General features: G+C 44.1%; 3 protein-coding genes across 3 annotated transcripts; 2 read left to right on the top strand and 1 right to left on the bottom strand.

Annotated features, from left to right (window-relative positions):
* Positions 1–86: 86 nt before the first annotated feature.
* On the top strand, positions 87–9391 carry rec8b (REC8 meiotic recombination protein b). Its single transcript, XM_072378267.1, has 18 exons — positions 87–172; positions 261–329; positions 923–1065; positions 1665–1740; positions 2208–2325; positions 3464–3539; positions 3947–4014; positions 4535–4616; positions 5017–5080; positions 5241–5439; positions 5880–6005; positions 6430–6502; positions 6719–6876; positions 7128–7167; positions 7265–7340; positions 7435–7536; positions 8661–8767; positions 8924–9391. Exons 1-18 carry the CDS (start codon positions 87–89, stop codon positions 9013–9015), a joined length of 1755 nt encoding a protein of 584 aa, XP_072234368.1. The 3' UTR covers positions 9016–9391.
* Positions 9392–10974: 1583 nt separating this feature from the next.
* Positions 10975–12575, top strand: LOC140284380 (uncharacterized). Its single transcript, XM_072378257.1, has 4 exons — positions 10975–11366; positions 11445–11544; positions 11642–11765; positions 12292–12575. Exons 1-4 carry the CDS (start codon positions 11239–11241, stop codon positions 12387–12389), a joined length of 450 nt encoding a protein of 149 aa, XP_072234358.1. The 5' UTR covers positions 10975–11238; the 3' UTR covers positions 12390–12575.
* Positions 12576–13174: 599 nt separating this feature from the next.
* Positions 13175–23139, bottom strand: ipo4 (importin 4). The gene is made up of 30 exons (XM_072378255.1): positions 22709–23139; positions 22350–22436; positions 21991–22070; positions 21849–21890; positions 21619–21748; positions 21255–21434; positions 21034–21099; positions 20817–20918; positions 20618–20701; positions 20028–20183; positions 19881–19934; positions 19658–19767; positions 19393–19501; positions 19008–19137; positions 18657–18770; positions 18259–18372; positions 18057–18180; positions 17412–17523; positions 17181–17323; positions 17015–17092; positions 16783–16840; positions 15941–16046; positions 15326–15519; positions 15192–15242; positions 14861–14986; positions 14463–14689; positions 14230–14362; positions 14009–14113; positions 13681–13750; positions 13175–13458 (listed from the first exon to the last, which is right to left on the bottom strand). Exons 1-30 carry the CDS (start codon positions 22772–22774, stop codon positions 13328–13330), a joined length of 3282 nt encoding a protein of 1093 aa, XP_072234356.1. The 5' UTR covers positions 22775–23139; the 3' UTR covers positions 13175–13327.
* Positions 23140–25673: the final 2534 nt, after the last annotated feature.

Here is a 25673-nt window from a genome sequence, read left to right on the forward strand (position 1 = left end):
ACAAAAACAAAAGACATATCATCAAGTGGCTAATAAAGCCAAATCAAAATGTTTTACTACCCAAATGTTCTCCAACGACATACGGGATGTTTTTCTACGATTTGGTAAGTTTAAAAACCTGTGGTCTTTTTGTGGCAACACTATCGACCAGGGAGTTGACTTGGCGGCTAATGTAAGCTAATTCTTAGCTACATCGCTTAATAGCGTTTCATTTTGGTAAGATTTATTTCCACATTTTATAAACGTGTCTTGTTGTTCAGGTTCGCAGCCACCAGAGGCATCCGCGTCACGCGCAGGGACCTTCTCAGAGTAAACGTAAAGCTAACCTGGTAAGAGTGAGTGCTTTATGTGACCAATTTGAACCAGACTTCGACCTCTTAAATGTTTTTAATGTTGTGTTATTTTTCGTTTGATTAAACTTTCACGTTGTATTGGTTTATTTTTTCCTGAAGGTACTTCTGTGCTGGCATGCATATTGCTACAGCTAAATAAATGCTCAAAGACTGTAAAATGTTGATATATGTAGTGTACTTGTACATTATTTCCAGTGCGACTTGTTTAATATAACAGTTAATACAATTCAAGATTTTCACAGGTTCTTATAATAGGAACTTGTCCATCGTCGCAGGTAAATACGAGGCTAACTGATATTTTAAAGGTACTTTTTAAAGTTGAAGGTGCTTCAACTCTCTTCCATTTCCCATTTCAAACGGAGAATCATCACATTTTGTTTACCTAGTTGAAACGAACTGATGCCACATCATCACCTAAACACATGAGACTTAAGGTGTCTCAGGAAGTACTCACATATAGCTGATTTTCATGTCTTCAGTTTTTTAGGCGGGGTGATAAGCTTTCTCTGAACACCCTTGTGTTTGGTCAATTTCTCAAACTCGTCTTTTTCTAAAAAAAATCTTTACAGCAGGGACATCTTGGACTATGTCACTGCGCAGGTTCCTTCCCTGCTGCCCAACCAGCCCAGGCCTCGCTTTTCTCTCTACCTGTCATCACAGCTGCAGTATGGCGTGGTTGTGGTCTACCACAGACAGTGTGGCATTCTGCTCGGTGAGTGAAGAAGGAAGCGGCTGTAAATGTGTCAGAAAATCAAAAATTACAATGACTCTCTTTTGGATATTATAATATTATAACTTCCTGCCGCATTCAAGCATAATGTCCTGTTGAACAGCTTTTCAAGGCTAGCTTACAAGAAACACAGCAGACAAACCATTTCTCTCAGTCTCTGTAAGTCTTTTGGTGAAGAAAAAAAACTAATCAGCGCTATCATCAGAGATCTTGTTTTCCATCTCACCCCTGATGTAGTGGGATTTGGAAGCCAATATGGAGCCAATGAAAACAGTATCATCACACACAGCTCAGCAGCCTTGATTCCAGCTTGAATTACACCCTGACACTGATACCGCATGCAGCAGCTTTGCAATCATAGCTGTTGTCAGGGTTGATAAAAACTGTGAAACGCAATGCAGGACGACCAGCGGGAGAAACCGAGACAGCAGCCAGTGTCTTATTATGAACAGCGGCATTTCATTTCTGATGATATGTTCACTTTATAAATCATGGGTTTGTCAGTTTCATGTAATAATCAGGGAACAGTGTATTTCTAAGAGCCGCTTGTGAATACTTTCAACCCCTTTTCTGTTCACCAGAGGAAGTTCAACAAACCATCGACCGCCTGCTGCGCTCTAAAAGATGCATACATATCGACATGGCTGAATCTGACAGGTCTGCCCACACGCATGCACACGCAGGCCGATAATGGTCTTTTGAGGGGAGCTATGTACCTTGTCTCTGGACATCTAAAACTGTGAGGATGTTGATGTATTTGGGGGAAGTCTGAGTTTAAAGGATTTTGGAGGAATATTTGTGAGCATGGTTGCAGGGAATAAAGAGCGGACTTTGAAAAGAAGAAGTTGAGGTATTACAGCGGGAAATGATGGACAAATTGAACCATTCATGTGAACAGCTTCGTAAATATTAGGCACATTATGGAACAGCAGCGTTGAATGAGCAACCCTTCTTTTCACATTTTGCTCTCTAGATATGCTGTGCGTTTATTTTATTCCAGTAAAGTCCATATTACCAAGAGTGTACACCTTAGTGTACGTCGTGTTGTATCAGTTGTTGCAGTGCTGATTATGTGTGTTTATATGCTGAATGTTAACATTGGCTGATAACTCTTCTTCCGGCAGGATGGCCTTAGAGGTTCCCGACAACCTCCACATGATGGAAGAGGCTGAGGGAGCTCAGGACCCCTTCTTTGGTCTCATGGAATCTTACCAACTACCCAGCCCCTATAAAATACACCCGGTATATTTGATACATGCATCAGCACAGTCATATGCCATATATAGATGTGTAGTATGTCAGGGATTATAATCCACTGACTGTGCACAAAGTAGCACAAAAGATAAGCAAATAATTCTGTTGCCATATCCAGTATTCAGTCTGTGAGTGTGTGCAGAAAGGATATGGTCAGCATTTTTTATCAAAAAGCAGCAGCGGTCACAACTTCTGATGTCCCAAACATCTGTGATTAGATCAAATAATTCAATTGTCTCGCAGTATCTGGTCGTAAGCGATCAGTTGCAACAGATGACTGTTTCTAAATATATAGCTGACCAAACGGCCACACCTTTCTGACGTGCAGCACTGACTGTAAATTATATGTAATTCCTGCGTTATCTTTTTCATTCGAAAACTTCTCTGACAGTCAATGGAATTACGAGCCTGTCATCTCCATAAGTCAGTGTTTTACGGCGCAGCGCTCATGAGCGTACGTCACTCCCATCCATACACCGCTTTGCTTCTCTCAGATAGAGCTAATCAGAGGAGATAGCTTATTTACTCCATGTGCTGTAAAGCTGGCAGACATGGCTGAACTTTGTCCTTGTTGTAATCGAGCCGGTCGCAAAAACCACGTGTGGCTTTATTCGTGAAGTCGGAAGACAGTATAACAGATGGATGTAATATCGCGTCACATGTCACTGGCACTATCATAAAAATAACAGTAACCAAGACTGTAAGTTAAATCTGTCGTCTATTCCTCTATAAATGTAAATAAGCGCCTCTGGTTTCTGTTAGACATCCAGTGCTGACCAATCACATTTAACCGTGCCGTGGCTGCATGCACTCAAACTATCTTGTGGAGAACAAACGATGCACTAATGTAGCTTTTGAAATGATCTGCATTCAAACAGCAGGGGACAGGAAGTGGATATCCGTTATCTGGATATCCTCTTTTAGAAGCTCAGCAACACCGGGCTGCTTTGGCCAGAATCATTCAACAGTTACAGACACCACAGAGGGAGGCGATTCTTCAGCAGAGCTAGCCTCATGTTCACACACTGTGGTCGCCATGAGGCCGTTTTTATTCACCCCCTGATCAAAGAAACAAACTGCTTCTGATTTCTGTGCGTGACATGATGTTTGTTATATTTGTTTCTAGACAGAGTTGGTGAATGAATACATGGACATTCAGCACTCCCTGGTGCCCAGTCTCAACACCACACTTAACAAAGAGGGTGAGGTTCATATTTAGCTCCTGAAATGATTGTAGCCGTGCACCGTTTCAGGGGCTGCTACATTTTAAGCTCACATTTCCATACCGATTGTCTCAATAGGTCAATAAAATTGCTGTGCTGTAAATACTCATGATCATTGTTTATGGGTTCATATTCTCTTGCTAATTTTTCTTGATGTGTTGAAGCAGCTAAACTCAGCCGAGACAAATCAATTTTTTGGACGATAAGTTCAGCGTATCCACCAGTCTCTGTTTTTCCCCACTATTTGATGGAATATTTTGGCTAGTTTTCCCCTTAAAGCCACGAGTCAAGTGCCACAAATGCTTGTTAATCTGCTCTAGTCTCACAGCCTCCTCGTGCTTTAGGCATGCTTTGCTCCTGATGTGTCCTTTTTTGCGTTCAACCAGGACTCGGCTCGTCTTCGGCTCCCATCACCCTGCTGGAGAAGGAGCCGTTTGTCATCAACACTGCTGAGGTAAACTCTTTGTCAGAGCTCAGGAACGGGAAAAATCTCAGTCATCATTTTCAGACACAGCAGACATCCCGGTGAACCTTTGAGCTCGGGATGTCGACCGTGTGCACATCTCATCTCTTCTTGCCATCTTTGCCACACCTTAGACAATTGATTTGCTGTCGCTCTTTTCCTCATACTGTGTGATGAGGAAGTAGCCGTCCTGGTGTCTTTCTAACAGAGATGTACATTTAAGGTGCATGTTAGGAGGTATTTATAGAGGACTTCTCATCATCAGCTGATCCAGTCCATTTTGGTTTGATATAATCTGACTGAATTATATCTGTCTGCGCTACCGGTTTGTTCCCTCTGCCTCTTCCTGTCTCTCCCACGGCCATTCAGGCAACATATAGTTTCATTTTGTGGTGTTTTTATCTCACTTTATTCATCCACGTGGACACAAAACCGACCAAAAACTTTGTACATGTCACACCCTCATTCCCTTGGTCTTACATTTTGGCTTCATGTTCTTTCACTGTGTCAGTATTTTGAGGGAGATGACCTTCCTGAAGCCACGGCCAGAGAAATCGACTTGTTGATGGATCAGCCAGACCAGTTCCGGGGAGGTGTGTGTGTGTGTGTGTGTGTTCATACTCTGATAAAAACTGCTCTTCAGCACAACGTCAGTATTTTTATGAAGCACTGTAGAGCTTATTGCCACAAGGTGTTCATCTTCTGAATCTGCACGTGTCACTGCTATAATTGGGGGGGAAAAAAGAGCTCTTTGGATTGTGTGTAATGGTAAGTGTGTTTGCTGCTGAGAAAATGTTTATTTTGTGGAAAATGTTTTGTCTCATTAAGAAAGAGGAAGAGAGATTTATTACGAACCTGAGCCTCTCATTTAGTTTGTCTGTAAGCTTCTGACAAATGACAGATCGCTTTAAAGAAAATGTCCTCCCTTAAGCAGCTGTTTAGTTGTTTCTGTGCGTGTTGTTTTGTCATCTCTCGCTGTGCTTTATCAAACAGAAGTGGAGGGGCAGCAAGGAGAGGAGAGGAGCCGGGACATGGGAATCGTTTCCTCCATCGAGCAGTGAGTCTTCAGACTTTTGAAATGGAAGAAATTATGATGTAGCGCTCTAAAGTACGCGCTCGGCCATGACAGCATCATCAGGGCGTTCCTTTTATGGTGGCCGTGTGTCTGTTAGCATCCGATCTGTTCGTCTCAGTCTAAGCTCGTGCGTTGCATCCAGGCTGAAGGAGACGACGCTCGGAACAGAGCGGGACAGTGTGTGGCTGCTGGACGAGGAGACGGGTCAGCCTGTGGAGGTCCCTCTGACAGCCGTGGCCCATGAGAGGACGCCGCTGAGCGTAGCAATGCCAACTCCACTCTGTGGGTCATCTGAGAAGGTGGGGGACGGACCACCAGAGAGCCCCTATAAAGAGGACACGGTGAGAGACGCTGGCTGCTAACAACCTGTGTTCTGTGAAGTGGTGAAAGATTTACTGCCACTAACTGACTTAAAGCATACACCACCCCCCCCCCCCCCCCCCCCCCCCCCACCCCCACCCCCCCCCCCTTATCATCAGCAGAGGTGTTTCCACTAGTTTTTTCTTAATGGAAAATACAACCCTTTAAATTCATGTTTACTGCCCCAAATCTCAGCTAAATTTAGTTGTTGTCATGGCTGTTAGTAATCAGGGAAACATCTTGACAACGGTCACAAAGAGTTTGCTGCTGACACTGGCAGCCTGCTTTGTTTTGGACACCAGTAATGGAAAGCTTACGGGGGCGTGTCATCATGTAAAGTGGACTCAGATTTTCCAGCACCGCGGTGATGGAATTGCACCGAACAGTTCTGTAAACATCACAGTTCTGGGTTTGCCATCAGGTGCCTCCAAGGAAGCACGCTGGAGGACGCAGGCGCCAGCTCGTCTTTGCGGATCCTGAGGTCCAGATATCCAACACGGCGATGCAGGAGCAGATTGGAAGTCCGCTGACAGAGACCCTGGTGCTGGTAGATAACGGCGCCGTTTAAACATCTGTCTGAATGTCACTGCGGAAAATGAACTGTGATTAAATATTTGAAATATGTTAAACTGAGATTTGAGGCCCTTCATGACAAACACAGCATACCTGTGCTTGTTGCGTGGATGCATGATAACACTCGCTGCGATCAGTGGTTCACTGGCTGATTGGATTGTCAGTCTTTGTTGTTCTGTGATCAAAGTCTTGCCTTCAAAGTGTTCAGTCAGTTAATTAAGCTGCAGCTCTCCGACTCTTTCCCTCTCTCTTTCTTCTCTCTGCTCCTTTGTTGCCTTTTTCTTTCTTTCTTCCCTTCGCTTTTTGAATTCCTTTGATGAGTTTTTATCCCTCGCCTCTCTGCCCTATAAAAGAATCCACGAGTCCCACCAGGTTTAATATCTTGTTCTTTCCATCAGTCGGAGGTGCTGCTGGACTTCTCATTGAGAAAGCATGCGACTCCTGGTCAGCTCTTCAGCGCCCCCTGTGGATGTCAGTAACAAATGCCACACTTCTCCACTTGATGCAACAGTAATGAATGAACATAGTTTATACAATCGTCTCTACAAATTTTTAGCAAAGAAAATCACTAAAAAGAGGGATAAATATTGCATAACAATAACTTCCTGTAATTTTTTATTTTTTTAAATGAAACTGCCCATTACGAGCCGTCAGTTTGATAACCTCTGCTTTTTAACCCTTCTGCAGCTCTCCTCCACCATGACCTCTCATCGCTATGGAAACGGCAGGCCTCACTCACCGTCTTGCCGGGAAGTGGGGACGAGCAGAGAGCAGAGGGGGAGTCGGCGTATGACATGGAAATACTGAGAGCGGAGAGGAGGAGGAGGCACTCGCGCATGAAGGGGGTTAGTCAGATATTAGTGGAGAAATTCAGCCATTCAGCCATAACAAATTCAGGAACCAAACTCCACAGATATCTTAAAACACAGAGGGGATTTGGGATACTCTGGTTTGTAATGTTTAGGGTTTATTCCTTAACAGGGTAGCCTGCAGTCGCAGCCCCGCTGACTGAGCATGCTCAGTTCAAGGGTGACACTAATTAAGATTATAAACCTTGTTTGTATCCCATGAAACGCTGCATCTCTCGTTCTCTCAGACACGAAGTGAGTCAGGATCGCAACCCACAGAGGGCTCATGTGAGTGCTCTACACCTTTTAAAACACATAGAAAAAGAAGTGCGTAAACGACTTCAAACATCCAGATGTTCATTGTGTGTTTGTGTGTGTGATCCAGCTGTGTCAGATGTTATCCTGGACGTGTCCAAGGAAGATAAAGCAGGAAGCGACGTAATTACCCCCATCAGCAGATGGTGAGTCTCAGATGGATAGATGAACGGACAACGAGGTGGATAAAAAAAAAACAGGTTGCTGCATATGAGAGTGTGTGTGTGTGTGTGTGTGTAGGTCCCCACAGGAGGAAGTTCAGCCACCGATGGAGCCGATAGCAGAAGAAAACATTGAGATGCCCGAGGCGCACGCTGACACAGAGAGCAGGAATATGCTGAGGTGATTAGTACTGCAGAGCACATGCAGAGCACATATTAGCACACACACACACACCAAGACTGACAACAATGTTTGGAAACTGTAAAATTCACTGTGACGGTACTGAATGGAAAAGACAAAGCTGGGCCTGACTGCTGAGTTTAAATCGTGGGCTCCGTATTCATGCTGTAAAGCTCCGGTTGAAATTTATTACACTAATATCCCCCTGACGCCGACATCCTGAAGGCTCAGTGGTTTCTGACCGTTTCCATTTCATTCCGAAGGTAACAAGAAACAATTCATCAGTGCAATGAAATTCTGGGCCGCTGGCGCCTGCATTTAGGGCCATAAACAATAACAGCGACAGATTTGCAAAAAGAAGAATTTGGGCACATCGAACGGCAGGAGGGGATATAAACAGGGTCGTACAGCTAAACCTGCCAATCTGCAGATGCTGTCAACACATCAGCTTTGTTGATAACCAGAAGTAATAAATCCAGTGTTTCAGTCTTGTTTTCCTGGATAATTCTGTTGTATTTAACTGTTTTGGTCTCCCAAATAGCTTAATCAGATGGCGTTTCTCACGGTTCTTCTTGCACGCTCTAACGTTCAGCGAAAAAGTTCATGAGACTGTCAACACTGTGCCGGCGCTCATAAGATTTATCCGTAACGTTTCTGTGTTTTAGGACTGAATTTGGAGGCGATGTTTAACACGCTTGCATCCGTCATCACAGGCTGACCCACTTTCTAAGTGGTTGGAGATCTGCTTTGTAATTCAAAAGCAGAGCCTTAGGGATGAGCCTGAGGCACAGACACGTTTCCCCATTAATTGATTTTATTGCTGCTCCCATGCGTAGATCTGGTGTGAATCTGTAACTTCTGATATGCACAAACAGGTTTTATTACACGCGGAACTTGTTGTTTAATTCAGCAGCGTCACAGTGGTGGCCTGACGGAAGCTCTCACGTGAATCAGTCTCTATGTGACACTTTGTGCGCCGGCTTTGTTTTTCAAGTCAAATCTAAAGGGTTTATCCAGTCAGAATAACGGAAGCTTGAGTTTTGTTTCTGGACATCCACATCCAGCCTTTAAAGTCCTTGTTGCTGGAATCCCAGATGCACCCCTAACCCCAATGTCATTTCCAGCTGGATCGCCTCCTCCCTGCAGAGGCTTGGTGAGGTCACCTTCGACTCTCTGCTGCCTCCAGAGGCCGACCGCTCCACTGCAGCTCACACGCTCTACAAACTGCTGGGTGAGGAAAACAATGAACACACGGTGTTCCTTTTCCTCAGCGACCAGTCGGCTGTTGATTTAATATTGACGGAGACAACAGGGTGGATAAGTGGTGTTATTACGTTTTGTCTACGACTGACGAACAATGTTCATCTGTAACGTCTCCCCTCCACAGAGCTGCTGTCAGCTAAACAGGTGACTGTGAGCCAGACTGAAACCTACGGCAACATCACCATAAGGCCAGAGTCGCTCAGGATGGCTGCCTGAACACGACGGTCTCCAACAACACTTAATAGTTCAGCCTCGAATGAATGAATGAAAGCAGTTTTATCCACTAAATGAAATCCTGTTAATTTTTATTAAGAAGGGATCGTCAGTTGTTGCAGGCGAAGGTTTTTATCCATTTTCTTTTTAATGATCCAGAAGTTTTGCCTTGCATTTTTAAGAACGTTTTAAAGCTTTTTTAAACTTTTTAATCCAACACAAGTTTGAACAAGAGTTCAGTGTTTTTAAACCACGTTAGAACATATTCTGTTTGATTTACTGTTTATGGAGGAGTATTCAGTATTATGTTATTAGTATTTATCTTGTTAGTATTCACCGTTGATGGAGTTTATTGAGATTTTTCACTTTTTGCTGTATCTGTTGTATCAATTCCTCTGGAGGAATTTTTTTTAAATTTCAACTTTTAATAAAGATGTTCTTCTTAACTTCTATGATTGATAGTTATTTTTAAATCAAACTGATCTCTTCGACCCAACTCTTTCTGCTTATTGTGCTCAAACACACGGACGTCCATGAATTGTGACAAGAAACTACAGAAGTTTACACCTCCCGACCTCCAACAGGCCCAGATTGTGCCTCGCTGGCACAAAACCTCCCGTCTGACCTCATGCCTCAATAACTTTGCACAATTGAAGCGAGTGCATGTACTTTACAATGAGACCACATCCATGTGGCACCTCATTGTGACCGAGAGGCCTGAGCTGCACTCAGGGAGGACAAATCCTAATTCGCATCAGCATGCCGGAATGAAAACTTTGTTGACTCCACCGGTCATACAATCGGGTTGCAGTGCTGTGCCAGGAAATATCCCCCCCCCCCCCCCCCCCTCCTCCTCTGCTATGTAATGCTTTGATACAAAAATACAGCTGAAGAGATACAAGATACAGCTTCTAATAGCCTCTGAGATTTTTTTAAATCTGTGTACCAACACAATCGTGTACAGTTACTTTGCTGAAGTGCAACATTCCAGCTTGTCAACACCACTAAAAACAGTGGAGATTCCTTGTTTAGCCCGCCCCCCCCGCTGCTGCATCACTGTAACAAAATGTAAGTGTGACTTCACCGTGTTTACAAACACAAGTGGACTGCGGGGAGGGCGGGGTCACAGGCCGGTTAGGGAGGCCGGTGGTCAAAATGTTTACGGAAAAGTAAGAGTGGTGAAAAATGAACCCGTAGAGCAAAAATACTGGAGAGCAGTCGCTATTCATATTTAAATAAATAACAATAAAAAAACCCTACTTTTGTACACAGACAGAAAACACTTCGGATTTAACCATCTCCGAGCCCTCATTTCATCAGTAGCTGACGTAAAGCTGCTTTCTGTGTCAGAGCACTTCCTGTGGTTCCCCCACAGGACAACGGCGTGCCGTTTAATGGGAGGGGATCGCTGCCGAGAACTCGACCGAACAGATGCTGGACAACATGCGACTGAGCGGCTTCTGCGTTTGTCCCTGAAGCAGCAGCTTGGTGGAAAATAAAGGCAGTTTTCTGCAGCTGAAAATGTGACACTACCGTGAAAGGCTCATATATCAGCCTCAACAGAAATGAGCGAGAAGGCCCAGGAGGAGGAGGAGATGGTGATGGCGAGCATCATCTCATCACACCGTCGTAAATCTGTTATCCACAGTGAACAGTTGGCATTTTTATGTTGCGTGTGACCCTCTGTGTGCGTTTAAAACACACGTATCAGTCAAATCAAAGCGCAGCCACGAGCTTCCAGCTCTTCCTGCAGAAAATAAACACTGACTTCACTCCGGGCCTCTTTAGACTGATAATCCACAAAGACACCTGGCAGCGCAAACAACCATCCGTCCATCACCACCCTGACAGTCTAATAAACCTAACATCTGAGCGACACATAGCACACATTCACATCGGCTGCTTATATCAGCCGGGAGGGCAGAGCACGAGTCTGTATGCAACAGACACACACTCACACTCTCCAGAGGCCCTTATCAACAGAGCAGGCAGAGCTCTGAATCATCAGCCCGAGAGGACGGCGCACCAGTCAGTATCTGCTACAACACAGGCTGCGAAGCAAGAGCTGCTGGAGAGCATTACTCATAAAGATAGCACACAGCAGGGGACACGGTGGGGAATTGTTCTGCTGTTTGAGCAACAGAACGGTGAGTCAAGCTGGCGGCAGATGAGAAAAAGAGCTTGTCGGAGGAGGGAGAGGCTGAAGCAGAGCAGCCGCATGGCGTGATGGTGCGCGTGGAAGTGGAGCGAGAAATCCCCATGTCGCTGACCCTGCCCATCGAGGTGCAGCCCGACCCGGCGCATCAACCCTTCCCCTTTCTGGACACCACACTGGCCGACCTGGGCATCCAAGAGTGAGTCTGCCGTGTGCCAGGGAGCTTTTTAGGAGGCCGCTTCGAGGTACATTTAATGACAGCTGTGTGTGTGTCCAGGTCAGAGGTGAAGGAGAGGGTCGTGTGGGTCGACACCAAGAAGACGCAGGTGAAAAACAAAGCAGGGAAGCTGAAGGAGAAAGAGATCACTATCCTAGAGGTAGGACTAAAACAAATCTGAATGATGGTGAATGAACACCTCAGCAGGTGCAAGAAAATCACAGCAAAGTGTTCTTTTTTTGTGTGTTTTGCTTTAGGTGCGAGTGAAAGCCCAGAAACCTGGAGACAAACAGCTCCAGGAGGTCTTATACAGCACCGAGGCACACACTGACCGCTCCTTCTGCCGCACAGGAATGGATATTCTGCCCTGGAAGCAGAGAGGTCAGGAAGCAGTTTACCCCAAATACAGAAAAACAACAACAACTACATTACCCAGGAGGCTTTTAATGTCATCTCTGTGGCTCTTACAGTCAGCTTTACTGATCCAGGTTCTTTCCAAAAGCTCAACGGGTGATTTGTGTCACTTTTAGCTCAGAGTTCATACATCTCAGGCAAAGAGAGAGGAAATATTTCCACTACGCACCAAAACTCTGTCAACCTCTCTCATAGCAGGAGCACCGCCAGACTGAGTAGGATCGCAGAGGTGTGCCAGATCATCCCAAACATTACGTTAGCGTCCAAATACAGCTCCAGAACATAACTCTGCCAGCAAGCTGAAAATCTCAATTTCTCCTCCATTAGAAAGGCTTCAAGCAGAGAGGCCAACACAAACTTCATTATTAAGACAAGTCAACATCCGTAAACCTGGCTGTATATTTCCACAGCTGTCGATGTGAATGTTTGGAGTTGCCCCCTTACTTCATTGTTTTTTTTTTTTTTTAAATAACTGTCACTGTGTTTGCATCAGGGGGAAGCGGACTGACGCCTGTGGAGATGACTTTGGAGTTAGACTTGGAAAACCAGCATCCCGACTCTACGGAGGGTCAGGGCCAACGGGAGATCTGAGGAGCGATGAAACAACGCCACGCGACGGGAAAAAGAAAACAAAGAGAGCAAATCTATCTTAATCAACAAGCTAGCCATTTGATTGCAAAAAAAAAAAAAGAACATGTGCTCAGACAGTCCACAGCAAATTACACGTAGGCTGCAAAATGGAGGTTTGCATTTATTTAGAGCTTTCCAAATGTCACTTTCTTTTTCGAGTGACTTTACATTATCTGCCTGCCAAAAGCCTGTAAAATTATCGCTGCTTTTTTTAAAAACGCATCTTTTGCCCTCGTCACATTTTGTGCTGTAGGATAGGTTAAGGACGGGCTAAAAAGTAACCACGTAAAGGTGAAAAGTTCCGCAGCACGTCGTCACAGAGAGCGTTGGCGAGCAGAAACTGAGTCTATTCCGAGTAAAGCAAGTGCTTGTTTTTCTTTTTCTTTAATAACAGCAAAGTGGGCCTCGTTATTCAGTAGCTCTGGAGTTGTTAGCCCCCCAGATAGAGCCCTGTGTAAGCAGCAGAGACATCTCTGGATAAGCTCCAGAGGTGGCCTTGAAACGGGAGGTGAAAATGAAAAGTGATGCAGATTTTTTCAGGAAACTGAATTCCTTCCTCTGTTCTGAGGGTTTAGGCCACGACTCGCTTCAAATGGTGGAAAGAAAGGAGCATGGAGGAACATCATTGTTACAGGAATAACAGGAAATCAGAATACAAAAACAGTTTCAACTCAACCTCCTGAAACAATGAAATGTCAACATTGGATGCAGATAAGCAAATAAATAATAATACTTTGAAACAGAACTGCTGAATGTAATAACTTTAGTAGAACTGTTGAGGTGTGGTACTGAGATCATCGTGTGGAGACATAACACACAAATGTCCCATTTCCCACCTACAGTATGAGAATTCATGGCGTTGGCGGGCTGTCACGTCAGAGTGGAATGGTGGGTTTGGGCTACGAGGCGCTGACGGCCGCTCCGAGTCTGGCTTGCTGCTCTGCAGGAAGGGAGCTTACAGCTGCTTGGAAATCTGCACCGTGGTTCTGAGCAAATTCTCTCATCAGTATGACCAAGGTGTGCTGGGTCTCTGGAGAGAAAGAAGATCCAAGAGTTAGAGATGACAGCAAATTACTGAGCACAGATTAGCAGAGAGTGAACAGAATACTAAAGAGCAGCTGTGTGCAGGTGGCCGCCTGTGAAGGCTCAGTTAGGAGAAACGCCGGCTTTGCTGCGTTTTTCCTCAACTTTAGTGTTAATGATTCGGTGCCGTCTGAGAAAGCAGGCTGCGTGAAAGCAAAGAAATTTTCACCTTTATCGACGTTCTTGGCGCCGACGACATGACTGGAAGCGGCAACTATGGGCTTCAGTAACTTTACAACCTGAAAGGAAACCACAGGTGAACGCTTACTGAAATTCTTTAGCAAAGTGCAAACATTGACTCATAATGAGGTGGACTGTAAGAATGTACTATTTAACATATAACACTGAATAAATGAAGAGCTGACTGAGAGTCTGTTGTGATGCATATTCTGAACATCTGGTCTGAATAAATTTGTGGAGAACCATCCTGTGTCTTGCGTGTGTTTGTCAGGAAGATTTTTGACACTGAATGCAGAGAGCACGTGTTTCTGCTATACCAGGTCAGGACTGTGTTTGTAGAGCAAGGCCAGGCAGGTAAACACAGTCTTGTTCTCCTCCAGATCCTCTTTGAGTGGAAGTCGGGTGACCAGAGCAGGCACAACCTATCAGTGAATACATTGCATCATCTCCTGTGCTGTGCTTTCAACTCACACTGGATCTTTAAATTCATTTCCTGCTTTGCATCAAATTAGGCTGGAATGATCTTGGTTGGACAAACCTGCTCCAGAGGGACAGCATCCACGTTGCTCAGGATCATCCTGCACAGGGCAGCACACAGGTTGTCAATCACCCTGAGGTCCGACTCTTTGGCCAGCATGTTAGAAAACACCGACAGCATCATCGGGTAGTCTCTGAATGACACTTGGTTAAAGGAGTAGATTTATCCTTTAAATGCGTAGCATACAACACCGACTCCACACAGAAGCGCAAATGCACAGGGGCAAAGGATACGATACAATGATGGGTCCAGCTGCCTGAGCCAGGCAGCCCAGCCCGAACACGCTGTTGTTGCGAACCTCAGCATCACTGTCCCTCACTCCGGCCACCAGTACCGGAAGCAAACGATTGGACAGTCTGCCTGCCAATCCCCGCCCTCCTGATGCGCTCACTAGGGCTTGGAGGATTTCTCCGATTGTACCCAAAGAAAAGGACCGGTCTGCCACGGTGCATGATGATTTCTTCAAAATGACAAAGCATTGACGTCTCAGCAACAAAAAAAAAAGCTCAATCATTCTTAAATCTGTGCAGCCATTTTGAAAATGAGCATGTGGTTGAAACTGTGATCAGTTCCAACGCTTTGGAACACGAGGAACTAAGATGTTGGAAGTCTGTTAAGTGTCTGGACTCACAGTTTTGCTCATGATGAGCGGCAGCAGATCGTTGAGGAAAGGAGCCAACTTGTCTGCCGGAACGGAAGCAGCCAATAAGGGAATCCCCTCCCCTGCAAACTCCTGGAGCATGGCATCATACTCTGCCTGAAACACACAGCCCACTGAATAACTGGACAAGAACAGGGCCGAAGGCGTTCTGGTGCCTGTGGGCCGCAGAAGGAGTTCTAACAGTTCAGTTGGTGGGTTTTGTTTTCTCTATTCACCGTCACCCGGAACAAACCAGCATGTCGAGTCAAAGCAAATCAAATGTTCAAATATATGAAGGTGGCATGTAGACTGCAGACGGCACCTGTTGCTCTTCATCATCAGCTTCGTCATTACCTCCGCCCTGACAAGCAGTCTGATTGGACAGAGAGAAAAAGAAAAGAGAGCATTATTGGATGTTTTGCTCTCTCTGCTCGCCCCCGTTGGGTCTCCTCTCACCTTCTTTGTGAGCACGTCACGAATGACACAACAAATCTCCTTGAGGCGCGCCGGGTTTTTGAAAACCTCCTCCTTGCAGGACTTGATGACACCGTTCATGGTTTCCAGGACAGCCATTACGACCTGGCGCTCGGGCTCCGCTCGCACCGTTTTCACAAAGCAAGCGAGCACCACGTCCAGCAACTTCAGCAGGGCTGAGACACGAGGCCACCCGGAAAAACAAGGGCGAGAGTTAAGATTTTCAGGCTTGTGGTCTGAAAAAGAAGGCACTGTCCACTTTTCAGTTTGTTTATGCACAGCTGTCTTCCGCAGCATTTCTGCACCTTGATTCTCTTCCTTCTCAGACAATCAGTTGTAGCTTTACTGCTGTGCTTTGGCATTTTAAAATAAATCTATATAAATAATAACACAGTGTGATGTGTTGTTGTTCTCAGGTTTTATCCACCTCAGTTTCAGACCACATGCTGTTTTTAATGTGTCCTGATACAGAAAACCTTGGATTTGAAAGCGGGTGCACTTTCTTTTTCACATGCCTGCACTTGCAGTCAATTATTAATCTTCACTGGAGCAACAAATGAGCTCTGCTCATTTCTTTATCCCTGCCTCCTGCATTACCCTCGTGGTTGGCCTCAGTGGGAATCTCTGTCCACACTTTGTGCTGAGCTCGGCAGAACTGGCCCATGGCTCCCAGAGCTGCCCGACGGACGTCCTCGTGGGGAAACTAGGGAGGGCAGGAGAAGGCATTAAGCTCTGGCAGGGCTAACCCACATGAACATACAAAGACAAATGACAGGTCAATGGAGTCACGAGTGCCACTGGTTCCCTGTCAGCAAGTATCTGCCCTTGCCCTCATGTTTTGCATCTCAATTTACAAGTAACTTACTGTGGTGTAGAGTCAGTGATACAGGGAAGGTGATCAGTAAAATACCAGTATCATTAATCATTATAAGATCATGTCTTTGGAGGAGAAATTGAAACCGTGAATAATATTTTGAACCATTTTCAAACCATAAAAATGCAGATTTTTATACATTTAGTTCAAGTGTGCACTGTCACACCAGTACTGTCAAGTTTGAATACAGTACAAACATGTAGCATAGTTTATCATTCACAACTCAGTCTGTGGCTATACCCTTTTGTGGTTGTTAAAGGCCAACCTTACCAAACCAAAAGAAAAATGTATCTTAACCACGGTCTACGACATGTGAACACTGTTCTACATGCTGACATACATCAGTATGCATGATTGTCTGCTCCTCTTTGTTAGGCTCCCTGTCAGCTACGATAGACTGCAGTCTTTCTCCAATCCTGAACAGGATGGAGCAAGTAGAAGAAAACGGATGGATGCCAAGACTGACATTACTAATCCCCCTACTGACACAAACCTGCACTAATACATGTCACAGAGGGCCCTTCACAGGGATGATCAGGCTGAACAACCAGCCAGGCTGACTTACATCTCTCATCTCATAAACCTGCTGGAAGCTGGACTCCATGAATGGCTGGAAGGCAGCACTGTCAGGGGAAAGCACAGGAACATAAGGTGAATACTGTGCGCGCATCACAGCAGAAACATCTGACACAGGGCGACAAAATGCCACAGAAAAGTCATATAACGGAAAACACAAACTGAAACGGCTGAAGGCATCCTGTCAATGTTAAACTACATCCACGGTAAAGATCAGCTACCTGGTGCTGTAGGCAATCTCTCCCAGAGCATCGCAGGCGTCCTCCTTCTCATCAATGTAGGCGTTTTCCACACTGAACCTAAAACATGCGGAAAGAGGCCGAGTGAGAGAAGTCTCTCACTGAACTTGAGCAGTAAATGTGAGCGTGTGTGTGTACAGGAACGGACCCTGCCACATCATGGACATCCGTCTCTGGCTCATCTTCCAAGAAATCCTCGGCAGCTTTTCCGTCATTGTTGTCACTGTCGTCATTATCGTCGTCGTCGTCATCGTCCAGCAGGACGAATGTCTTGTCCTCTTCCAGGTGCGCCTCAAGTGAAAACAGGAGGATAACAAGTGAAACATCAAATCATTTGGATACTGAAACTGCTTCCTAGTGTTCTGTGTGCACTTTGTACCGTGATGCCTTCATTGGACTTTAAGGCAAGCAGCATGACGGTTGTTATAGCAGTGAGGTGGGGAGTCAGACATTCAGGGCTGACTGTAGACACAGCAGAGTACAGACTGTACCTGGCAGAGGGGAAGACAGAGAGATGTGAGGGACAGGCTCAGAAAATCATGCAATTGCAGTGGGTTTAAAGTCCCTCTCTATCAAGAAAGCAGCTGGGTCTGCCGTTTACTCTGGAAAACACACTGTATGTGAGGCACACCGCTTAAAAAGAGCCATGAGGAAGCAGGCTTTTCTCTGGGAGGCAGCTCCACACCCTGTCAGACAAACAGCAGCCTCTTGAGTGATGAGTCCTGAGCAGACGGTCTCTCTTCTCTGGGAAGAAAGTCACTGACCTGCACAGCTGTGCTGGTGTTTCACTGAAAATCAGCTCCATGTATGTGTTCGCTGCAACTTATGTGAAAAGCCCACAACTCTGGCGCTCAGTAAGGGAGAGTTAGCAGCATAGAGTCAAGCTCTATGTAGTATTAAGGCGATGAGAGGTTTACTCACCTCACCTCTTAAAATCAAATAATTGTTTTATGCATACACACAAAGCGTATGAAGCATTTTTTTTTTTTTTCAACAAAAGACGACAACACATTAAGTTACATACGTGCAGCGCCTCAGGTCAGGATCATCGATGGTATCAGTGAGGTTAAGGCCCAGCTGAATACACTCTGCAGCAAGAGGAACGAAGACGTCTTTGCCGATGGTGCGAGCCAATACAGACAGAGTATCTGGGAAAAAGCCGTCGTGATCATCAAACATTCAATAAAAGGAAATGACTTTGTATTTTACTTTCAGGCTTTACTTACCCAAGGACTGAGTCTGCAGAGACCTCATCTCCTCTGTAGTGGCGGTCAGGAAACCCTTCAGGCTTTCAATAATTGGGGGGAAGTAGGGGACGAGCAACTCCTTGGCAGCATTGGCTGATGAAGTAAATTACAGTAATTTCAGAGAGAAACATGCTTGATAGATTGTGTTTTAGCCCATTGTGTCTGCAGTTAACACAGGGTACATGTATACAGACAAGCTGATGCTAAAATGTTATGTAATGATAGCATTTAGCACTTTTTGTTCAAATTGAATTTGAAAGCAAAAGAGATGCAAAAGTACCAACTTCATCATCTCTCTTTGTTTAATGTGCTGTGTCGGGTCTTTTGTTGTCTGTATTTGTGCCAAGCAGCAGGTCTAAGTCGGGAAATATTCTTACCTATGGCCCCTATGGCGGACACAGCCAGTTCTTTTATCTTGAGGTTCTCAGCATTGTTGAGAGCAGACAACATGGTCTCCATCAGGGTGGGCAAGTAGGGCTCAATATCAGCTCCTGTTTTCAAAATCAGTTCGAATAAAGCTTCTCGTTAGCAAGTAACGCTGTACTTTGGGAATAGGTCAAAAACAGAAACCAACACTAATGTTTTTTTCCCCCCACAACTTTTGATTATGTGTAGCTGAGTGTTTTGTTTTGTCTATGTGTTGGTGGTTGATTTACAGCTTGGGTTGTCAGGTATCGTTGGGCGTGGCATAGGAATTCTACTGTCAATCAGTGCCTTTTTCAGCTTACCCAGGTTCTCCATGAAGTTCTCCAGGGCATAAAAGGCTTTGGTGACATGACCCACCTTTGCTTCATTCAAGGATGAAAGGTAGCCCAGTAGCAAAGGCATCAGCTCTGCACAGTACTTACTCACTTCAGGCTAAAAAAGGAGAGGATGAAAAACACAGAAACCATATGAAGCAGAGGCAAGTTGTAAAATCTGTTAAACTACATGTTTGCGTACATCTCTGCACACTAATACAAGTGGTAATTTAACTGATTATTTTCCCACTCAACAGACTAATCTAAACAAAGTGAGAGTACTCTGACGTGATACAAAATTCTTGCAGCAGTTACATATTCATTAATAAGCGTGTTATTAAAAGTACAGTGGCTCATATGTGTCCTGAGTCACCTGTAAGTGTTCAGAGAATTGTCCGAGGGCAAAAAGGGCAGCACTGCGCACCACCTGATTGCTGTCTGACAGACTCTGGCATACCGTCTGCAGCACTGATGACAGCATCCTAACAACATACACACACAGGGAGAAGACAGGGAGCATGCTCAGATCTCAGAGACTGTTATAACTCACAAAAGATCAAACAAAACCCTGCACTTTTCCTCAAAGGAAAAATAAGTTAATCAAAGCTAAACTCAAGAAAATGGATTTCTAAACCTACTTTGTGCGTATGTGGTCTGCACATCCTTCAGCGAGCACAGCCAGACACATGAGACCCCCCTTCTTCTGATAAGGGTTTTCACTGGCAAGGCAGGTTTGAGTGAGGGGTATCTAACACAGACAGACGCAGTTTACATCAGACAATGTAAAAAAAGCAGGAACGCGAGCCCAGGTTCTGACATGCTGCTCGTTCAGCAGAGTTAGTTCACATCTAAATGACTTACAAGGTGATGAAACAGTTTCTCTGGAGGCATGTGGAGAGCCATTGTGTCAATCATCTGGAAACAGAAACATGAAGTTAAATCCTCCTTGGTCCAAGCACAGCAGAGGTACATGCTCTGTATAAACTAGATTTAAAAACTTCTCTCCACCTGAGCGGTGCAGTGTTTCGGGTTGTCGTTGTCTGTGCCATCCCCGCTGTCATCGTCCTCATCCTCCGGGTCATGCTCACCCGGTGGGGGCGTCGCAGTCAGAATAGGGAAAACGGCCTGCAAGATGGGGCTCAGCAGCTTCAGCTTCAGCACCGTCTGCAAAGCGGTGCACGGTAAGGAGCTTCTTATTTTAGTTAACAAAATAATAATAATTCTTGATTGTGTTTCTGGTCAAGCTGTTTTGTGTTTTAATGAACCACTTCATTATTTTTTGTTACTTTATTTGTGCCTCTTAAAGTCATTCTATGCTTCTTCATAGTTAAAATAAGGAGCGTTCCTGTTAGTAAATTAAGTTAAATTAACTAAGAAACGTGTGATCGAATTGTGATAAGCTGCAGAAAAGTCAATTCTATATTCAAACATAGGTACATGGACAAAGAAAATTACCATGTCACAGTCTACAGCTATCAGTGCATTAGACTTTAGTTTTTTAAGTGAATATAAATAATAATAAATAAATAAATAAAACACTGAGAGCGATAAAGGTTCCGGTAGAAATTAGCGGCTCCGGAGCTGGTGGATGACTTTACCTTACTCTTCAGCTTGATGAGGAAGGTGATGCAGGAGAGTGCTTTCACTCGCAGAGAGTCGTTCAGTGTCGTGTCACTGCTCACCTAAAACAAACACTTAAATAGTTCAAATTCTCGTGCGAGACCGTCTGAGCACTCTGAAAGTCCGCTAAATGTCACTTTAGATAATAAAAGAAAATACAGAGCATGAAACTCCTACCTCCAAGCAGAACCGGACGATATCTGCAACATGAGGTACGATGATGGAAACTTCAATCTCCATGAGCTCGATAAACACCTCCATGGCCTCACTGGCGTGGTCCTGAGCAGACAGAGACAAACCAATCATTTAAACGGGCTTGTTAATCCATAGCCTAGATAGCATAGATTTGATCAGACCAAACCAGCAGTAAAACGTCTTGAAAACAGCAGTTTACCTGATTGGCCTTGATGAGGTGCTTCAGAGCAACAATAAGACTTGGGATGATAGAACGCATCAGCTTCTGTAAAACAGTGAAATAAAAAGTGTCATTCTAATCAAGGCCTTCGATAATGGTATCTCTAACTTAAAATAATCCCATCTATCAGGGTCGTATACATCTACGTTAAATATGAAACTCCTGTTCTGACGGGGGTCAAAGGGAAAACACTTCCTCACCATCTCGTCTGTGCCAGTGTAAGGAGTAATGGCTGTGAGTGAGAGGATGCAGTAGTACAAGGCTGTTGGGTTGTTGAGGTCCTGGAGCACAGTGTTGAACAGCTGCAGCAGCTGGCAGTAGTGCGGCTGGAAAGGTTCAGGGTTGGACTCCATCACCTTGTTCAGCAGCAGGAGGCCAACCTGTTGGGACAAAGTAGAGCTTATTTTTTGGGGTTAAGACTTGAAAAATATATACAAAACAACAGGAGACTTGGTAATTCGTAAATATTCAATATGCTTTTTTATGCCTTGTATGGAAAATAAAGTTAATAAATAAATCATAACACAAATACACCACCTCACAGCTGTTCAGTAATAAGTGTACCTGTCTGTCATGAGGGTTGGTGCTCTTGGTTGACTGATTTAGAAGCTGCAGCAGGGCAGGCCAGCGGTCTGGTGTCTCATGTTTAACCATAACGGCGCATAGCTGCGAGAGCGAGTGCTGCACCGTGTGCCTGCAAAGCAGCGGTGCATGTGAAACACATGAAGACGTGATATTTCAGACAGCAACATACTGTATGTAATTCAGTAATCACTGACACGCATTGTGCTTACTCTGTTTCCTGCATGAAGGCTTGCAACACCACAGCTTTCAGGCTGCAGAAAAACAGTAAACAGAACAATCACAACCGATTCAACATCAAATGCTGGCGTCACACCGGCATGGGATTCTGTTCATGAAAAGTACAAAGCAAACCTCTCTCGGTCATTAGAGCTAATCTTCTTCCAGTGCTTCTTCACTCTCATCCTCAGCATCACTGTGGCTGACTGGCGAATCTGCACGCAAGCCAAGTTTACATAAGTCATCGTTGGATTTAACAAACATATCTAGATTCATTCTGTAATTCAGGCACATATCACTCATATTCTCATGATCATCATGAGATGATCATGATCGGGACTTCTAGGAAGGGTGGCAGCACATTAAACCAAAACAGTCAACTGCTGTCACATTTATGGGAAAAGAGGCTCTATATAAAAGCACAGAGTGACAAAAGTTGACACACACTCCCTCTGGAGATAGCTCTTTTACTCCTCACACTCTCATAATAATACCTGTGGGTTTTGGGAGCCACTCATCACAGCACACAGAGCTGGTATAATGGCTGGGTCTTTGAAAGCCTGTTTCAGCTGGACTGTGGCCTACAAAGGGGACAAAACAGATCCAAGTAAGTCATGCAGACTGACACTAAAACAGTACATAGAAATCACACGCTAACCTCCGTGGTTGTACACTTCATAAAACAAAAGTACAGTTTGACAGTTGACTGGCCTTGCGTTTCAACCGTTAACTTGTTAGCTAGCTTAATTCTATAACCGTTATCTCGACCGTTAGCATTAGTTTTTAAACTTGGCAACTTTTTTCTTTATTAACAAACTAGTGCTAGCTCCAACAAAGTTGTTAGTGGCGTTACCTGCTGAATGACTGCATTGTCGGGCTGTGTCAGCTGTAAGAGAATTTGCTCAAGCTTCTCCGTCATCTCGATAGTTGCGAACCGTCACCTTCGGTTTATTTTTTTTTTCCAAGTGACCGTTAACGTTTATATTTTATAAACCTGAAGAGAAAACCGAGTAGTCCTCTCGCGGTAAGGCTGGCTACCCGGGTGTGCTACACCTGTCAAATATGTAAACAAAGTTTTTTTTCTTTTTTTCTGTGGCGGTTTAAAAGTTAGCTTCCCAGTTTGCCGTAAAGAAGCGACTTCTAAATAGTCATCTAAATGTGTGAGGTCCTCGAGCCAAGACGTTAGGGAGTGACACATCCGCGACTCCAGCTGGGTCTGGTTCGGGAACGCTCGGGGAGCATGCACGCGGGACAGAACCGGCCAGGAGTTCCATGTGAGCTGAGTTAAAGGGACCTGCGGTGTGAACTCGGTGTTATCAGTCTGAGACTGAAACAAACAGCGCCTCCAACTGGAGAGGAGGACATATTCAATTGGTTTAAACCGCTGAGTTGAAGATATTTGATGAGATTTTTTTTCCCCACAACAATGAATAACATATTGCAGAATAATTACACTATCGTAACATATCATCGAAGCTGTAACTTAATACGTAATTCAGTAAAAAATAAAAGAAAGTGTCCTTGTATTGCACATTGTCCAACCCCTTATAACTTGGCGGACAATTCAATCAAATAAACTGAATCATAAGAGTTTATGTTTTTTAAATTTTCTATTATCAGGTTAGATTAAAAACTCAACTTTTATAAGTCAAATGCTGCACTTTTAATATATTTTTAATATCTGCTTATAGTTTGATCAGTTACAGGAATAAAGTTGTGATTACTTAAATTAGTAATAATGGTCAGGTATAGTACAGTGCATGAAATAATACTAAAATTGACAGTCCTCCATCTTTTCTACTTTAGTTGCATAGGAAGATTTTTTTTCATTTATACCTCAATCAAATTCTGAATTGAATAAATCTTATTTGTTTTAACTAGAATAAGCCTTCTTCCATGACTAATTTACATTCTCAATCAGACACTAGATAAACACTAGATAATTTGGCTTTTTTTTTTCTTTTTTACTCTTTAGTTCCCCCTCAGTTGGGCTGGGGTTAGTGGCAGATAAAACCTCTGTCTTAAAAAAAAACAAATCTCAGTCTGAGCCTGCACATGTGCAGCCATATACATGAATTTGTTGCCATGCTGAAAATGCCACAAAAGCCAACAAAAATGCAGAGCGACCAAAAAGCGAAACGGCATGAACTGTGGAATCTCAGCTCCCTGGGTGATCCAGGGTGGTTTCAGGGCCGGGAATGTGCATAAATTAACGTACTTCAAAATGATATCGTTTTCAGGTTCACAAACTTCACTGGTGTTGTTTTAAGCAGTAGCTTCCTGGGCTCTCTAAAGGCCTTTTTAAGCTTTTTTTCATATGGACACTGGCTGCTTTTCTTTCATTTTCAGTTTGGTCTCTCCACCTGACCATTTTCCTTTGATTCAAATCAATTAGTTTAAATTCAGTTTTATTCAATAATCACCAAAAAAAAAGTCATCAGAAGGCTAAATGTTTGAGGAATGTGTTCGCTTGTTAAGCCATCTCATAGATCATTCAAGCATAAAATAAGAACCGAACTAAGCGATAAACCAATGTTTTGTCTACGCAAAACAGACTCTTCAGAAAAAAATGCATATATTTTTAATAGTATCTTATAGTTAATAGTATCACACAGCAGCACAGCAGATTGAGTTCTATAGAGCTAGCAGCTGAAAGCTTGGGGTTTCATAAAAATGAGAGGAAACTGGACAAATGGAGGACAAAAGAAGAAGCGTTACCAAATATTGACATTCATAAACCATGTTTGCCCTATATCCTGTATTTCATTACTTAGGAATTAAAATCATGATTCAGATTCTAATAATTTACCTAAAACAGATAACAGAATCAACTTAAATTATACATAAATCAATGGAGAATTGATCTGCAGCAGTTATGATGATAGGTCAACATGTGTTACGTAAACCAGTGACCAATCATCCTATTTTTTTATTTATTTAGAGAGCCCTAAAATTAGAACACAAATGGATGGTTGTCACTTAAACACCCCATTTTATTCTTTCCACGCCACATTCTCTTCTTAAATCAGAATACAGTGTACCGAGCCATCAACGGCCAGTCTATAATCCTCTCAGCACATGCCAATGCTAATGCACTGCACACCTGTGCAGCCACCCCCGATACACACCGACATCATCAATCCCCTCCTGCGCGCCTCTGGCTCGTACAAGATCAGACAAACAAAACCCCGCCCTGGCAGAAATCAATGAGAAATGCTAATGTCCACATTAGGCTCACTCATCTCACATCCTTTCACCTCTAACTGAATCATTACCACGTCAATGCAGCCAAGGAGGGAGAGCACAAACAACTCTTGGATGGTAATACGCGGGCTAATCTAATTCATCTTTGTGAAAGGAGTTGCAAATGAGGGAAAAGGGCAGTTTGTGTAAACATCTCCAAGACTGTACAGAAGCCAAGGGTGTGGGGGGGATTTGAAGAAGCAGTTAACTGCCTGCCTTTCTTCACTTGTTTTGCACCACGAGCAGTGAAAGAAAAAAAGGTCTTAAGTCATAACTCTTTGAATTAGACAAGAGGTCCCAAGGCCTTAGAGGGAGATTTCTCAGGCTTGAAAAATAATACGTTAAATAAAAAGTAATTGTTTGGGAATTGTTCAAGCGCTCAAACACATACAGTATTATGGAGCTGTGTCAACAGAGATACTAGACAGACTCATTATCATGGGTTAAAAAGAAGTACAACTGCAAGGTCTGCTGATGCAGAGTCCATCCTAAAAAATAAATAGATACATGCGGGGAGGCAATACCAAAGTACATGTGAGATGTAATGTCTCCTCTTTGTTACCGGGGATATAAAT

This window comes from Leuresthes tenuis, unplaced genomic scaffold (genome assembly GCF_036924035.1).
Source record: "Leuresthes tenuis unplaced genomic scaffold, fLeuTen1.0.hap1 SCAF_24, whole genome shotgun sequence".
Lineage (NCBI taxonomy): Eukaryota > Metazoa > Chordata > Actinopteri > Atheriniformes > Atherinopsidae > Leuresthes > Leuresthes tenuis.

What these genes read in the sequence shown, in the direction of transcription:
- ipo4 (XM_072378255.1), bottom strand. Translation starts at nt 22,774, where the DNA reads ATGACGGAGAAGCTTGAGCAAATTCTCTTACAGCTGACACAGCCCGAC. An exon ending in CGAAACACTGCACCGCTCAG is followed by an intron (nt 19,935 to 20,027) that starts GTGGAGAGAAGT and finishes TTCTGTTTCCAG; the next exon opens with ATGATTGACACAATGGCTCT. An exon ending in AGAAACTGTTTCATCACCTT is followed by an intron (nt 19,768 to 19,880) that starts GTAAGTCATTTA and finishes TGTCTGTGTTAG; the next exon opens with ATACCCCTCACTCAAACCTG.
- rec8b (XM_072378267.1), top strand. Translation starts at nt 87, where the DNA reads ATGTTTTTCTACGATTTGGTAAGTTTAAAAACCTGTGGTCTTTTTGTG. An exon ending in GCCCCTATAAAATACACCCG is followed by an intron (nt 2,326 to 3,463) that starts GTATATTTGATA and finishes ATTTGTTTCTAG; the next exon opens with ACAGAGTTGGTGAATGAATA. An exon ending in CACGCTCTACAAACTGCTGG is followed by an intron (nt 8,768 to 8,923) that starts GTGAGGAAAACA and finishes TCCCCTCCACAG; the next exon opens with AGCTGCTGTCAGCTAAACAG.
- LOC140284380 (XM_072378257.1), top strand. Translation starts at nt 11,239, where the DNA reads ATGGTGCGCGTGGAAGTGGAGCGAGAAATCCCCATGTCGCTGACCCTG. An exon ending in GCCGACCTGGGCATCCAAGA is followed by an intron (nt 11,367 to 11,444) that starts GTGAGTCTGCCG and finishes GTGTGTGTCCAG; the next exon opens with GTCAGAGGTGAAGGAGAGGG. An exon ending in TCTGCCCTGGAAGCAGAGAG is followed by an intron (nt 11,766 to 12,291) that starts GTCAGGAAGCAG and finishes TGTTTGCATCAG; the next exon opens with GGGGAAGCGGACTGACGCCT.